The sequence below is a fragment of the Brachycentrus maculatus genome, unplaced genomic scaffold, assembly GCF_059751285.1.
Source record: "Brachycentrus maculatus isolate JH-2025_06_01 unplaced genomic scaffold, ASM5975128v1 h1tg000976l, whole genome shotgun sequence".
Classification (NCBI taxonomy): domain Eukaryota; kingdom Metazoa; phylum Arthropoda; class Insecta; order Trichoptera; family Brachycentridae; genus Brachycentrus; species Brachycentrus maculatus.
The window spans coordinates 4,085-18,233 of NW_028281695.1; the positions used below are offsets into that span (position 1 = coordinate 4,085).

General features: G+C 35.6%; 1 protein-coding gene across 2 annotated transcripts; it reads right to left on the reverse strand.

Moving 5' to 3' along the window:
• Positions 1-1,462: 1,462 nt before the first annotated feature.
• Positions 1,463-6,661, reverse strand: LOC148299744 (glucose dehydrogenase [FAD, quinone]-like). Of its 2 annotated transcripts, none has more exons than XM_088275747.1 (4): positions 6,596-6,661; positions 4,602-4,767; positions 4,388-4,521; positions 1,463-3,169 (listed from the first exon to the last, which is right to left on the reverse strand). In XM_088275747.1, exons 2-4 carry the CDS (start codon positions 4,750-4,752, stop codon positions 1,595-1,597), a joined length of 1,860 nt encoding a protein of 619 aa, XP_088131873.1. In that variant the 5' UTR covers positions 4,753-4,767; positions 6,596-6,661; the 3' UTR covers positions 1,463-1,594. The 2 variants fall into 2 exon arrangements, with proteins under 2 accessions (XP_088131873.1, XP_088131874.1); XM_088275748.1 differs by having other exon boundaries at positions 6,570-6,659.
• Between the last annotated feature and the right edge of the window lie 7,488 nt (positions 6,662-14,149).

Sequence of the window (14,149 nt, forward strand, 5' to 3'; positions counted from 1 at the left end):
CTCATGAAATATGAAAAAAAAAATTGACACAGTCTAGGTTTTATTTTGTTTTGTTTGGAGAACCACTGCCTACTGCATTCTTCCATGTCCCAATGGAACACTATTAGTCTTTCAGTCGCTGTGCAGCTTGTCACGTACTTGGGCTCCCGTTCACCCCCTCTCCTCCATCAACTGGTAATACAGTGAAACCTCTATTTATCGTTTTTAAAGGTACCTATTAAAATAAATACGAATGCGGGAAAACAATGAATGCGGGATTATGAGGACAATACGCAAATAGATACGACTGAGTAAAGATACCGTCCTCCAAATCTGCATAACCTTTCATAGACTAAAATTCTAAGAAGAATACATGTTTCTGATGCAAATGAATTTAAAAAAAAAAACCTGAATAGAATTTAAAAAAAAATACTATTGTTTTTTAACCGTTTTATTTTAGTAGGTCAATAGTATATTTTCGGCTTTGCAAATAGTATTTTTTTCAGCATCGGTTATTGAATGTGCGTTGTAGAAAGTTTTCTTTCAAAGAGTGTGCACGCTTCTGGAAATGCAGGTACAGGCAGCGGCTCCTTTTCATCAATATCGACCTCTCTTGCTATCGGTTACACAAGCTTTTGATAGTTTCTATCCCGTTAAATGTAAGAAAATCGGACAACATGTATCAAATATGCAGCTTAATTCGAACGATAAATGCGGTAAATGGTGATAGAGAAACGATCGATGCGGTTTAGTTTAGTATGAAATTAAGTCGGGATAGAAGAAATAAACGACACATCCGGGAAAACGGTTATTCGAGGAACGATAGATAGAGGTTTAATTGTACTAGGTATCTCCTCTTCCCGGAGTGTGAACGTAGGGTTAGTTTCACAGGTTCAAGAGTCGAAACGAAAAGTCGACACACTCAAATTGTGGTAAATAATATCTTTAAAATGAAATATGTAGAGACAAAATAGAAGGTCAACGAGATGTGAGCAGAAGACATCTCCTGACTCCGAAATATACGAGATTGGACGGGGATCAGAACAGTCGAGGTTCTGTTTAGAGCTACCCAAGACTAGGACAATTACTCTCAAGTCATAGTCGACATCGGGGAAACCATACATGAATGTACAGAAGAAGAATAAAATATTGTTTTTTGACATCTCATCAAAGATGAAGAAGAATATGGAAGTCTTAAAAAAAAGCTTCTTTACATCTCACCAATAGATGTCTCTAGTGAAGTTCTAGTGATTCAAGAACAAGGTTTCTAAATTGGTTCATATATAAAGAACTTCCAAGAATTTGAGTAGTGTGGTTGTCAATAATGGGTAGAATTGGTGAATGTTACACGTGTGTAAAGTGATTACTTAAACCAGCCGATGACGGTCGTCAGCCCCGTATTTACGGGGCATTTGCCCAGACTTCCATATTCTTCTTCATCTTTGATGAGATGTCAAAAAACAATATGAAAATAACTCCTGTAATTGGAGATAATCCAGATTTTGTGAACAAGTATTTGGACACACTCAAAATGTTGTAAGAATAAAATATATTAAATTGTTAAACTCAAGGTAATTTTTGGTTTTCATTAGAACTCATGCAGCGCTGTATGTTTTTACAATTCATCGCGATTAGCCCAGTCTTCTTTTATCATATCTGCCGCTTTTTCTCCGATCATGATAGTCGGCGCATTGGTGTTGCCACTGATAATGTCAGGCATAATACTTGCGTCAGCCACTCTTAGTCCTTTGACACCCTTAACCTTGAGTCTTGGAGTCACGACAGCCTCGGGATCTGATGATGGACCCATTTTGACTGTACTTGTTGGATGGTATAATGTAGATGCAGTGTGACGAATTATACACTCCCAGTAATCATCACTTCTGAATGCAAAGGTCTTGCATGGTGTATAACCGATATCTTCGAGTTTTGCTCCAGCTTCTTTGAAGGCCTTCGTATCTTCTAATCTTGTAGCTTCGTGAATTCCTCTTAGTAATGTGTGTACGTCTTCTTCTTCCTCAAAGTAATTTGCGTATATCAATGGCTTCTCCATAGGGTCCTTGCTTTTCAGTCTTATTTCACCTCTTGATTTCGGGTTTAGATTTATAACGAATATGTGAAGAAAATCTGCGTCAATGTTTAGGTTCCTATAAATTTTTACGAACTCGTCGTCGTATCCGTTGTTATATGCGAAGTTTGTAGGATCGTGAGTGTTAGCTGGCATAGTATGGAAGTGATACTGTATGTCTGGGAATAGAGAATCATTTTTGGTGTTTATGAATCCAGTTGTATCCATTGTTCCAATCGAATTAAGAAATCCCCTACGCTCTGTTATATATTTGATAACTTCTTTGATAGGATCCAATCCGGGCTGATTTTCTCTTTTCATTTTATAAAATACAGGAGTCATGATGTGATCTTGTAAATTTTTACCCACTGGTAAATCTGCGACAACTTCTATACCCATATCTTGAAGATGTTGCTTAGGACCTACTCCGGACAGCATCAGAAGCTGCGGAGAGTTTATACTTCCACCAGAGACGACCACTTCTTTTTTGGTTTTCGCGTAAACTTCTTTTCCGTTCAAGATAAACTTAACCCCTGTTGTTCGTTTAGTCTCTTTATCAATTGTTATTTTGGTGACCTGGGTATTTTTCACCACAAAGAGATTGCTCCTGTCTTTTGCGGGTTGCAGGAATGCTGTGGCGCTTGAATGTCGTACTCCATCTTTTATCGTCGCCTGAACGCTAGAAAAACCCAAATGGACATTAGCATTAAGGTCTGGTGTTATATTATGTCCTAGTTCAGAGAGTCCTTCGAGAATCTTCTTCCCGAAAGGTGCAGCATCTCTGTAACTTCCAACGTTTAAGAATCCATCAGTTCCGTGATATTTTCCGTAGTCTTTCGTCTTGGTTATACGTTCATCGTCAATGTGCTCGCTTTTCTTGAAATATTTCAGAACATCTTCGTAGCCCCATCCGGTGTTTCCCTTGTTCTTCCAGTTATCGTAATCTCTTTTGTTTCCTCTTATGTAGACCATGGCATTAACAGCGCTAGACCCTCCGAGAGCCTTACCCCTGGGCCAAGAACATCTCTGATTCCGCATGCCCAAGCAAGATTTTGGATCTTTCTCAGTCTCGTATTTCCAATCGATTTCACTTTTCAGTATTGAAAAGAATAAGTGTGGTATCTGAAAGAAGAAAAAGTTTTTACATGATTTTTTGACATCTCAACATAAATGAGGAAGGATATGGAAGCTTAAACATTTACAGGGCTTACCATCATTGGTTTGGTAAAGTGATCACTTAACACACGTGTAACATCCACCAATTCAACCCATGATTGACAACCACACTACTCAAATTCTTGAGACCTCTAGATATATTTATCAAAACTATGTAAATTTACGTAACACACTACATATGAGTTAAGAATAGCTATCTTCATTCCATATTCTTCATCTATCACAATAGGTATCTAAGGTGAGACGAGGGAAGCTTTTATTAAGCAGAGACTCATTCCATTTGTATGTGAGGTCCGAATCCTGGATTATATTCACATACATGAGAAACGTTTGATAACATGATTTTCAATTTATTTTAGCTTATAATGTTTTTCATCTCTATTGAGATGTATCTGTCCGCCTCCGTAGTGGTCAGCACGCTCAGCTACCGTTCTGGAGGTCCCGGGTTCGATTCCCAAGGGGGGTAAAATAAATATAAGTGATTTTTTCACTGTAATATTTATTCAATATTACCATGGACTGGTACCTGAAGCGGAGGGCTGATCACCTTTCCTTTATGTGTAAACGATCAAGATAACACTGCGTTTATATGACACAGTGCCCTATGCACCATTGGGGTGCGGATAAGGGTTTAATTAAAAAAAAAAATTACTGAAATGTAAAATGAATTATGTTAAAAATAACTCCTAGTTGGAGATTTCATGGTGTGATTGGGTGACCAACCTAGAGGTCCTCCGACGGATGAATACCAATAAAGAACTCCTACCAACCATCAAGCAGAGAAAGCTGATGTACTTGGGCACGTCATGAGAAATTAAAAAGATCGTCTTCTCCACTTAATCATACAAGGAAAGATTGAGGGGCGAAGAATTCAAGGACGCCGAAAGACATCACGGCTGAAAAACCTACGACAATGGTTTGGCAGAAGCACCAAATCTCAGTTCCGAGCTGCAGCGTCAAAATTGAAGATAGCCATGATGATCGCCGATCTTCGTTTGAAGTGGCACAGAAAGAAGAAGAAGAAGGAGATAGTCCAGATTTATGAACAAGTACTTGGACAAACTCAAAATATTTTAAAAAAAGTATTCATTTAAAAAAAAATCAATTTGGTGGCCCATATTTTATCCACGTTCATTTTCGAATGTATGATTGCTTGATACTCACGTGACTCTCTGCCGGTGGATCTCCACCAGCCTCCAGCAACAACACCCTCCAATGTGGAACTTCAGACAGTCTACTGGCAACTGCAGAACCAGCAGAACCAGCTCCTACCACTATGAAGTCGAACTCTTGGACATCTGCGGAGGATGTAAGGATATGCCAATCATTCACTTGTCATTCGCCAACTAAATAGTGCTCAATAGCTGGTGACCCTTACCATTCTTGAGGAGGTAATCCGCCCTGTCGGGGGGCCACTGTCCGGGGTCCACTAGCAGGCAGCTGGCCGCCATGAGAGCCCCCAAAGTGCCAGTCAGGAGCTCCCCAAACACCCCAGCAGTTGCTCCCCCAGTAACATTCAAGCACTCCATTTCAAGAAGACCTTACTGTAAATAAAACAATTAAACGTGTATAATACAACTTTTTGAAATATTAATATAAACACAACTAGTTTTGAAAACTACAGATGTTATTTCATCTATGTTTCTCTCTCTCTAACCCTTAATCCGCACCCAATGGTGCATAGGGCACTGCATCGTATTGACGCAATGTTATCTTGATCGATAATTATATGAAGGCAAGGTGATCAGGATTGTGGTCTCACTGCTATGCGGATGACACTGAAATTTATTTTTATTGTAGGCCGGAGGAAAAATATAAACTTGTTGACTGTATTAATAAGTGCATTGAGAGAATAGGAGAATGGATGGCTGAAAACAGATTGACGTTAAACCCGTCCAAAACGGAACATCTCTGGATAGCCACACCTAAACGACAGAATTTGATTGATAACACGACACCACTCAATCCAAAGAGTACAACTACACCGGCCGTCAAACTGCTCGGCGTGTTCTTAGATTCTGATCTCTCTCTTGAGACTCAAATTAGCAAAACAACAAGTACATGTTTTTATCAGCTAAGGCAAATTAAAAGCATTCGCAAGAATCTGCCAGTTGATGCTGCCCGTCAATTAATAAATGCGTTTGTAATATCGAGAGTAGATTATTGTAACGGTATATACACGGGTCTACCAAACAATAAAATGACTCGACTGCAATCAGTGTTAAACGCAGCAGCGAGACTAATTTTTGGAATTTCTAAATTCAGTCACATCACCCCACTACTTCACAAACTCCACTGGTTACGCTTTCCCGAAAGGGTTGAGTATAAACTCTGCCTACTCATGTATAAATCAATACACAATATGGCTCCAGAGTATCTTAAGGAGCTGTGTATTCCAGATGAATTGGTTGATAGACGTCTCACGCTTCGATCGGCAACAACATCTGCAATGGGCAAAGTTATCTTACCAGCTCGCAACCAACGCATTAAATTTGGCGAGCGTGCCTTTGCTGTTGCAGGACCGACGGCGTGGAATGCTCTTCCACCAATGGTTAGAAATAGTGAGAGTGAGATGATCTTTAGAAAAAGACTAAAAACACATTTGTTTGCTAAATCATTTCACCATAATATTTTCCCCAATGAATTCACCGTGAAGGCGCCCTTGAGGTATTTTTTTACGAAAATGGCGCTATATAAGTTATCCAAATTTATTATTATTTATTATCACTCCTGCACTTCAGGGACCAGTCCAGAATAATAGTCATCTATGTTTAGAGATAAATATAAATAACTCTTCAGTGACAACATTTTGAGTATGTCCAAATACTTGTTCACAAATCTTGATTATCTCCAATTAGAAGTTTTTTACATTATTTTTAGACATCTCAATACAGATGAAAAAGAATATGGAAGTCTGGGCATTTACAGGGCTTACGACCGTCATAGACTGGTTTAAGTGATCACTATGCACACGTGTAACATTCACCAATTCTACCCATGATTGACAACCACACCTCTCAAATTCTTGGAACTTCTAATTATATTGATAAATTTTTACACTAATGTTAACTTTTGACAATAATCGCATTTAATTACACTTTTCCAATGAAAGATGATATCAAAAACTAACTAAAAACTTATTTTAATGTTTTATGTTTTTTTAAATTAAAGTAAAACATTAATTAAAAATGGATAGATTTTACCACAAAGTGACTGCCGAATCAATTAATGAAATTAAGATGGAACTTCTGTTTGTTTTTATGAAGAAAGGGCTTACGACCTGGCATGTTGCATCTCAAGCTGAGACACTTGTTATAAAATAAATGAAATAAAAAATAAAATATACTTTCAGTAAAAATAATTGTCACTAACAACTGATTAACCGTACGAAGAATACTCAAACGTCTGTCATTATCTGAACTTCAAAGTGGACTACAGCTTTACACGAGCGATACTAATTGTTGACTGTTATAAAATTAAAACTGAAGAATGGGAATTAAAATAACCTAAGTGCTATTTTATAAAATGAAATAACTTTGTTATAACCACATTTTTATTAAAACAATTTAACCTACCGGTTTCAACAAGAACGTTGTCATCATCAGGGTTGATTTTAATTCAAAATCATTAAAATACTTTTACCAAAAAACTTCCACACACTCCGTGAAAATCCTAAATGTTCGGAAGATTAAATTGAATTAATAAAAAAAGTGGTTATAAACTAAGTTATTTCATTTTGTAAAGTTTATAAAATGTGCCACAAAGTATCTGCGGAAAACATTCAAGAAAATAAGTGATATTTTATCAACATGCTACACATTTTAATGAGCTGAACGCTGAATAAATTTAAACACTATCACAGTTCAAACGTTATCCCAATACAAATTTCTCTATCCTAAATGTATCTACTCTCGTCTCTTCAACTCAGCGAACCCTCTACAACGCATGTCGAAGATAATTTGGTCCATATAGTAAACGGGTCGTCATCTGAAGTTTGTGCCTTCGCACATGCCCTCCGCAATCGTAAGAAGCAGGCCTGGTTGTCTTATATCATGGCCTATCCATTTGGGTCGCTGTTGTGTAACTTTATTCAGTAAGCATCTAGACTCCCCAGCCTTGCTTGAAACCTTGTTGTCCCCTATATTTTGCGACCAATGAATCCTTAAAATGCGCCTTTAGCACCACATCTCACACGCCTCCAGCCTCCCCCGTTCTGGCTGCCCAGTAGTTCACGTTTTGTTTCCATACAACAGTATGACCCAGACTAGATTTGGTTCGCCTCCATAGTGTAATGGTCAATACGCTCGGCTACCGTTCTGGAGGTCCCGGGTTCGATTACCAGGGGGGATCAAATAAATATGTGATTTTTCACTGTAATATTTATTTATTATTACCCTGTGTAATTTCCTCCTTTATGTGTTAACAATCAAGAGGAGGCTGCTTTCATATATGATACAGTGCCCTATGCACCATTTGGTGCGGATAAGGGTTAGAAAAGTATTTTTTTAAAACTCATTTTTTCAGTTGATTTGATTTTGAATTCTAATCAGCAATTTCCCGGGTTCCCGGTTCGGTCCCGGGTTCGATATCAAGGGGGAATCAAATAAATAGAAGTGATTTTTCACTCTGATATTTTTTCAAAATTACCCTGTATCGGTACCTGAAGCGGAGGGCTGATCACCTTTCCTTCATGTGTTAACGATCAAGATAACGTTATTATGATGTAGTACCCTATGAACCATTGGGGTGCGGATAAGGATTTGAAGCGAAGTGAAGAAGATTTGTAATATTCCACGAAGAATTCCTACGTAATCGCACTTAGACGTCATTTAATATCTACTTTTTCTAAGATAAGAAGAAATTTTATCTCCCAATTTTTATCTCGTTTACAATAAGTTACGATAAAAAATTTCACTTCATGTTTACATGAAATAATATCGAAAATTTTGTTTTAATATCATTTTAATGCTTTTAGATTTAATGGAAATCGGTTATGGTATATCAACTTTTTTACCATACATACATATTTGTTGCCTATATTTATTTTACCAAACATACATTTAATGAAGGTTTCTGGTAGTAAATGACTTTATAAATATATATATATATATATATATATATATATATATATATATATATATATATATATATATATATATATATATATATATATATATATATATATATATATATATATATATATATATATATATATATATATATATATATATATATATATATATATATATATATATATATATATATATATATATATATATATATATATATATATATATATATATATATATATATATATATTTATAGGTTCCGGGATCGATTACCAGGGGGGTCAAATAATACTAGTGATTTTATCTCTCTTATATTTATTCCATATAACCCTGGACTGGTACCTGAAGCGGAAGACTGATCACCTTTCCTTCATTTGTTAATGATCAAGATAACACTGCGTTTATATGATGCAGTGCCCTGAGCACCATCGGTGCGGATAAGGGTTTGAATTTTATATAAGAAAATATATTTTATGTGGTTATATACATATAAATACTTCTAGTGTAACATCCATGGTAGAAAATTAAAAGTCATTTACTACCAGAAACCTTCATTAAATGTATGTATGGTAAAATTCTTTCCGAACCGAATCAGTCTAAAACAAATTCAAAAACTAATCGCACAAAGCGATACGCACATATATTTTCAATCTGACAATTCGTAAAATGGCGTCCGAGCCTTTTGTTTTTTTTTTATCAGTGGCGCCTCGGGGCAGATGGAATTTCAATTCAATTATATTAATGTGTTCGTGCACCGACAGCCACTGAGTTATGGCACCAGAGGCGTGCGGCCGAAGAAGAGAAACGTAATAATCTCCGACTCCATAGAAAAAGGAATCGCTTTTAAAAAATGGAACGCCATTAAGGAATATGGAATTCATCTGTCAAGTTTGAATGCTGCTCACTGATTGGATGGTGAAATTTTGAATTTATAAACGTCATAGAAAAGATTGAATTACCGCTGTATCAATCAAACTCACTTTAAAATTACCACTATCTGTGATGATATATAAATATATATATATATATATATATATATATATATATATATATATATATATATATATATATATATATATATATATATATATATATATATATATATATATATATATATATATATATATATATATATAATATATAAATATATATATATATATATATATATATATATATATATATATATATATATATATAAAAATGGATTTTTCTTCAACCCCTAGAGCGTTCACGCGCCACCCTCGGCCAGCAGAACGTGCATAATGTGAGTGCGCCCTTTACACCGGAAATCGAACCAGACACCATTCGTCTGATTACATCACCGGCCGCAAATTGCCCGCGGATCAATCGAAATGATAAATAATCATGCCAAACTTCTTTATGATAATAATACCACATTAGTTGTGTGGTACAATGTATGTATCCATTCGTCTGCCCCTCTCCGTATACGCTCGACTCGATATTCGTCATATTATTTCCGTCATATATGTTTGTAAAATATATTCACATCCTATGTATTTCATTTGTCACAGGTACCGTAGAACGGGGCTACTTGATCTTTGATGTGTTACTTGAGCCCAGTACAAAACAATGATTTAAATCTGTATTTGATCTACAATAATGAACTTATCGTGACAGTAAGTGTCACCTGTCAGGGAAACAATGAATTATGTCGATACATTCATTATTGTAAACCAAATACAGATTTTTTTTTGTACTGGGTTCAAGTAACACATCAACGTTCAAGTAGCCCCGTTCTAAGGTTCCCGTTATATTGTTCGTCTTTCTTTCATTTCTAAAAATCATACCCTGGGACCTTGGAAGGAGTGGATCTTCTTCTCCAACCTTCTTTTCTTCAATGCTAAATATAGGCCTCTTCTGTATCCTTTCATTTCCATCAGTCGATTGCTGCTTGCAGACAGTTTCTACTCCCCACAGCGGCTATGTCGTCGGACCATCTTTTTTGAGGTCTTTTTTCTCCTGTTTTAATCTCCCAAGGTCTCCATATCAACAATGGTTCAGGAACCTGGTGATTCCGGAAGTTGGTCATTGAAAAACCAGGTATTTCCAGAAGCTGATTTTTGCATAAGCATCGCACTGAATACCTGCCTTCTCTTTGAGTTGGTTCATAGGTACAACTCTAGGGATAGCTTTTTGAAAGGCCTGCTTTTTGAATTACAAATATCCTAAATGATGAATACCATATATGCCAAGAACGATTATTTATATGAAGGTATTATAAATTTAGTTAAACTTTAATTTAAATTTATCATTGTTTTAAACCAAATTCCACATTTCGCTCACTCCTTTCAAGAACGTCATAAATAAAAAAAAACTTGATTTTTCAGTAGAACGTTTTTAAAGTTCAGCAATATAATACAATGTATTAAAAATTAATATCAAGCCACTTATTGAACTTTTTACTGTGCAATAGATCTTTTTAGGTAAAACCTGAATGTTATTTCTCCATTTGAAAAATATTAAGTATATTTCAAAAAATACTTACACAATACCTTTTCTTCAAAATGCAAAAACAACACTTTCTGCCCTGTAGCGGGTAAATATTAAGTTAAAAATATGCCGCTTTTGCTGGGATATAGGACATATTCTGGGCATTCCGAAAACATGTACAACTGGAAATTGACGACTTTTGATTTATGACGTTCTTGAAAGGAGTGAGCGATTTGTCTATTTTAGTACTAAGCAGTGTTAATATTATTTTATACAACCACGTCAATGCATTATATGCCAAGAAAAATTTGTTTAATTTTTTATTTTCCCTTTATTTCTTATGGGATAAATACGTTTGGTATACGTCCTATTTGGTATAAGTCTCATTATCTGGAACGGATTAAGGATGTATACCGAGGTTCCACTGTATTGGTAAATTTTATTGTAGCATACAAGTAGTGTGGTTGATAAATAATGTAGAATTAAAAAAAAATCTTAGACATATCGCTCACTTCTTTCAAAACGTCATACATCAAAAAACTTTATTTTTCAGGAGATCGTTTTTAAAGTTAAAGAATATAATAAAATGTATTAAAAATAGTAGTAAAATATATCTAAATCTATGGGTCTATAAGTAAAATTAAGAAAGTGTGTTGAGATGGTTTGGACATTTGTAAGGAATGCGAAAATAAAGAACAGTAAAGTAAATTTACGAGGTGAATGGTTTATGAAATAATAGCACATATATCGCTCACTCCTTTCAACAACGTCAAATATCATAAAACTTGATTTTTCAGGAGAACGTTTTTAAAGTTAAAAAATATAATAGAATGTATTAAAAATAAATATCATGCCACTTATTGAACTTTTTACTGTGTAACAGATTTTTTTAGGTAAAGCCTGAGTGTTTTTTCTCCATTTGAAAAATATTGAGTATATTTTAACAAATAATTAATCAGTACATTTTCTTCAAAATGCAAAAACAACACTTTCTGCCCTGTAGCGGGAAAATATTTAGCTAAAAATATGCCGCTTTTGCTGGGATATAGTACATTTTCTGGGCATTTCGACAACATGCACAACTTAAAATTGACGATTTTTGATATATGACGTTGTTGGAAGGAGTGAGCGATATGACTTATTTAGTGACGTGTTATATAAAATTTCTCATTCTCTACCAACGCATGGTATAATACATATGATGGTAGTTTGAGCGGCGCAGAAACGGTAGTCGAGTGTCGCGGTCTTGCGGCGGGCGGATCTCGGGTTCGTGACTGGCGCCGCCCACTTTTTCATTAGCCCAATGGGTTACCGGTTCGACGGGCAAAAGCTACCTCGGTATAAATTTCGCTTATGTATTTATAAAATATTTATTTTAAAACGATCCCCGGCGGATGTCGTAAGACGGCTTCCTATAAAGCGCGTTCTAAATTTTCCCGCCGACCAATGTCGTGGACGAGGAGAGTGGACGATCACTCGGCTTTCTAGCAGCAGAAAACATTCTTCTTCTTCTTCTTATTTTATGACTAGGTCCTGTCATTCTCGGGTCGCTCCTGGGAGGTGGAAGACTAGCTATCCCTCCATCGTTTAGGTGGTCTTCCTGGGGGTCTGATCCCGCCTATGCTGCTTTATGCAGAAAACATTAATATAGAAAAATAATAAAGAAAATTTCAGTCACTTGACTAACTAGACATCATGCCGCATAGCCGCAGGGGTAGGCAGAGAGAATAGAACGTCACACTATTCTGTCTTGCAATCAATCTCCACATCTTCCACATACATGCATCTCCTCATACATACCCGCTGATTGTTCCGACTCTTGACATGACCACTTTCAAGTATTTGGCATACTTGATCCTTGATCGTACCAAGTTTTCGCTTGATAACGCTTTCCTCAAGTTAGCATTCTTTCCCTTTTTTCTTTCATTCGGATATCTAACATCCGTCGTTTTCTGAACATTTCAACACATACATTCGGATTGGTACCAGGACTCCATTTCGTGCTGCTAGTTGAGCTTTCGCTGATAGGTTTTTACTAACTGTAACTGATTGCAATTCAATGTTTATAAATTAAAAATATATACATAACAAAATTATCAATATTATTCCATGTAAACATGTAGTGACCTTGTTTATTGTAACCTATTGTAAACAAGATAAAAATTTGGAGATAATATTTTTTTTATCTCTGACAAAAATAGATCCTAAATGACATCTCATTTTAAGATTTTGTAATTTTAATGTATTCCAAAATTCCACATGTTCAAAATTACTTGCAAATGTCAGAATTTAATAATTGGCAAGTACGTTTTAGATTCATCAATGTGGAACAGGCGAAGATTGTTTACAAAGAAAGATTGGTGTGGCATTCTACTCCATCTGCCTACCCCTGCGTAGAAGCGGTATGGTGGTTAGTTAGTTAGTTGGTTAGTAGTTTAGCCAGTTGAGATTAAAATCTAAGGTTCCTAAAGGAAGTGTATAAAAATGGCATATGGCTCATCTCAGTTGGGACACCTGCAATATGTAAATGTATTTGATTTGAAGTCTGGGTATTAACGGGGCTGACGGCTGTCATAGGCTGGTTAAAGTGATCACTTTACACGCGTATAACATTCACCAATTCTACCCATTATTGACAACCACACTACTCAAATTCTTGGAAGTTCCATATATTAACCAATTTTGAAACGTTGGTCTTGAATCACTTGAACTTCACTAGAGACATCTATTGGTGAGATGAAAATAAGCTTTTTATTGAGCAGAAACTCTTTTCATTAGTATTTGAGGTCCGAATCATGGTTTATAATCACATACATGAGAAACGCCATGGCTATTTTCTGGCATGTCAAAAAATAGTATTTACTTTCTGTTTGGGTGAATTTTTTTAATAATCTAGAAAGCAATTGATGTTCACGCAATGTACCGCCCATCTGTACCTTGCTGCAATATAATATACTGCCTCTACATGCTTAGAACGAGATTCCAATTCAGATACTCAAAGTTGTCTTGTCTCAGGCACGAAGGATACTTGTATGTCCCTCAATCTCAAATTCAAATTCACTTCTTTGTGAACTTTTCCCTCAATCTCGCATGTCCCTCAATATCGAATTCAAATTTACATCTTTTCAATGAATTTTCCCCTCAATATTGTGTTCAAATTCGATTCTTTTCAATGAATTTTTCTCTCAATCTTGTATTCAAATTCACTTCTTTTCAATGAATTTTTCCCTCAATCTTGTATTCAAATTCACTTATTTTCAATGAATTTTTCCCTCAATCTTCTATTTAAATTCACTTCTTTTCTATGATTTTTTTCCTTAATCTTGTATTCAAATTCATTTCTTTTCAATGAATTTTTCCCTCAATCTTGTATTCAAATTCACTTTTTCTCAATATTTTTTACCCT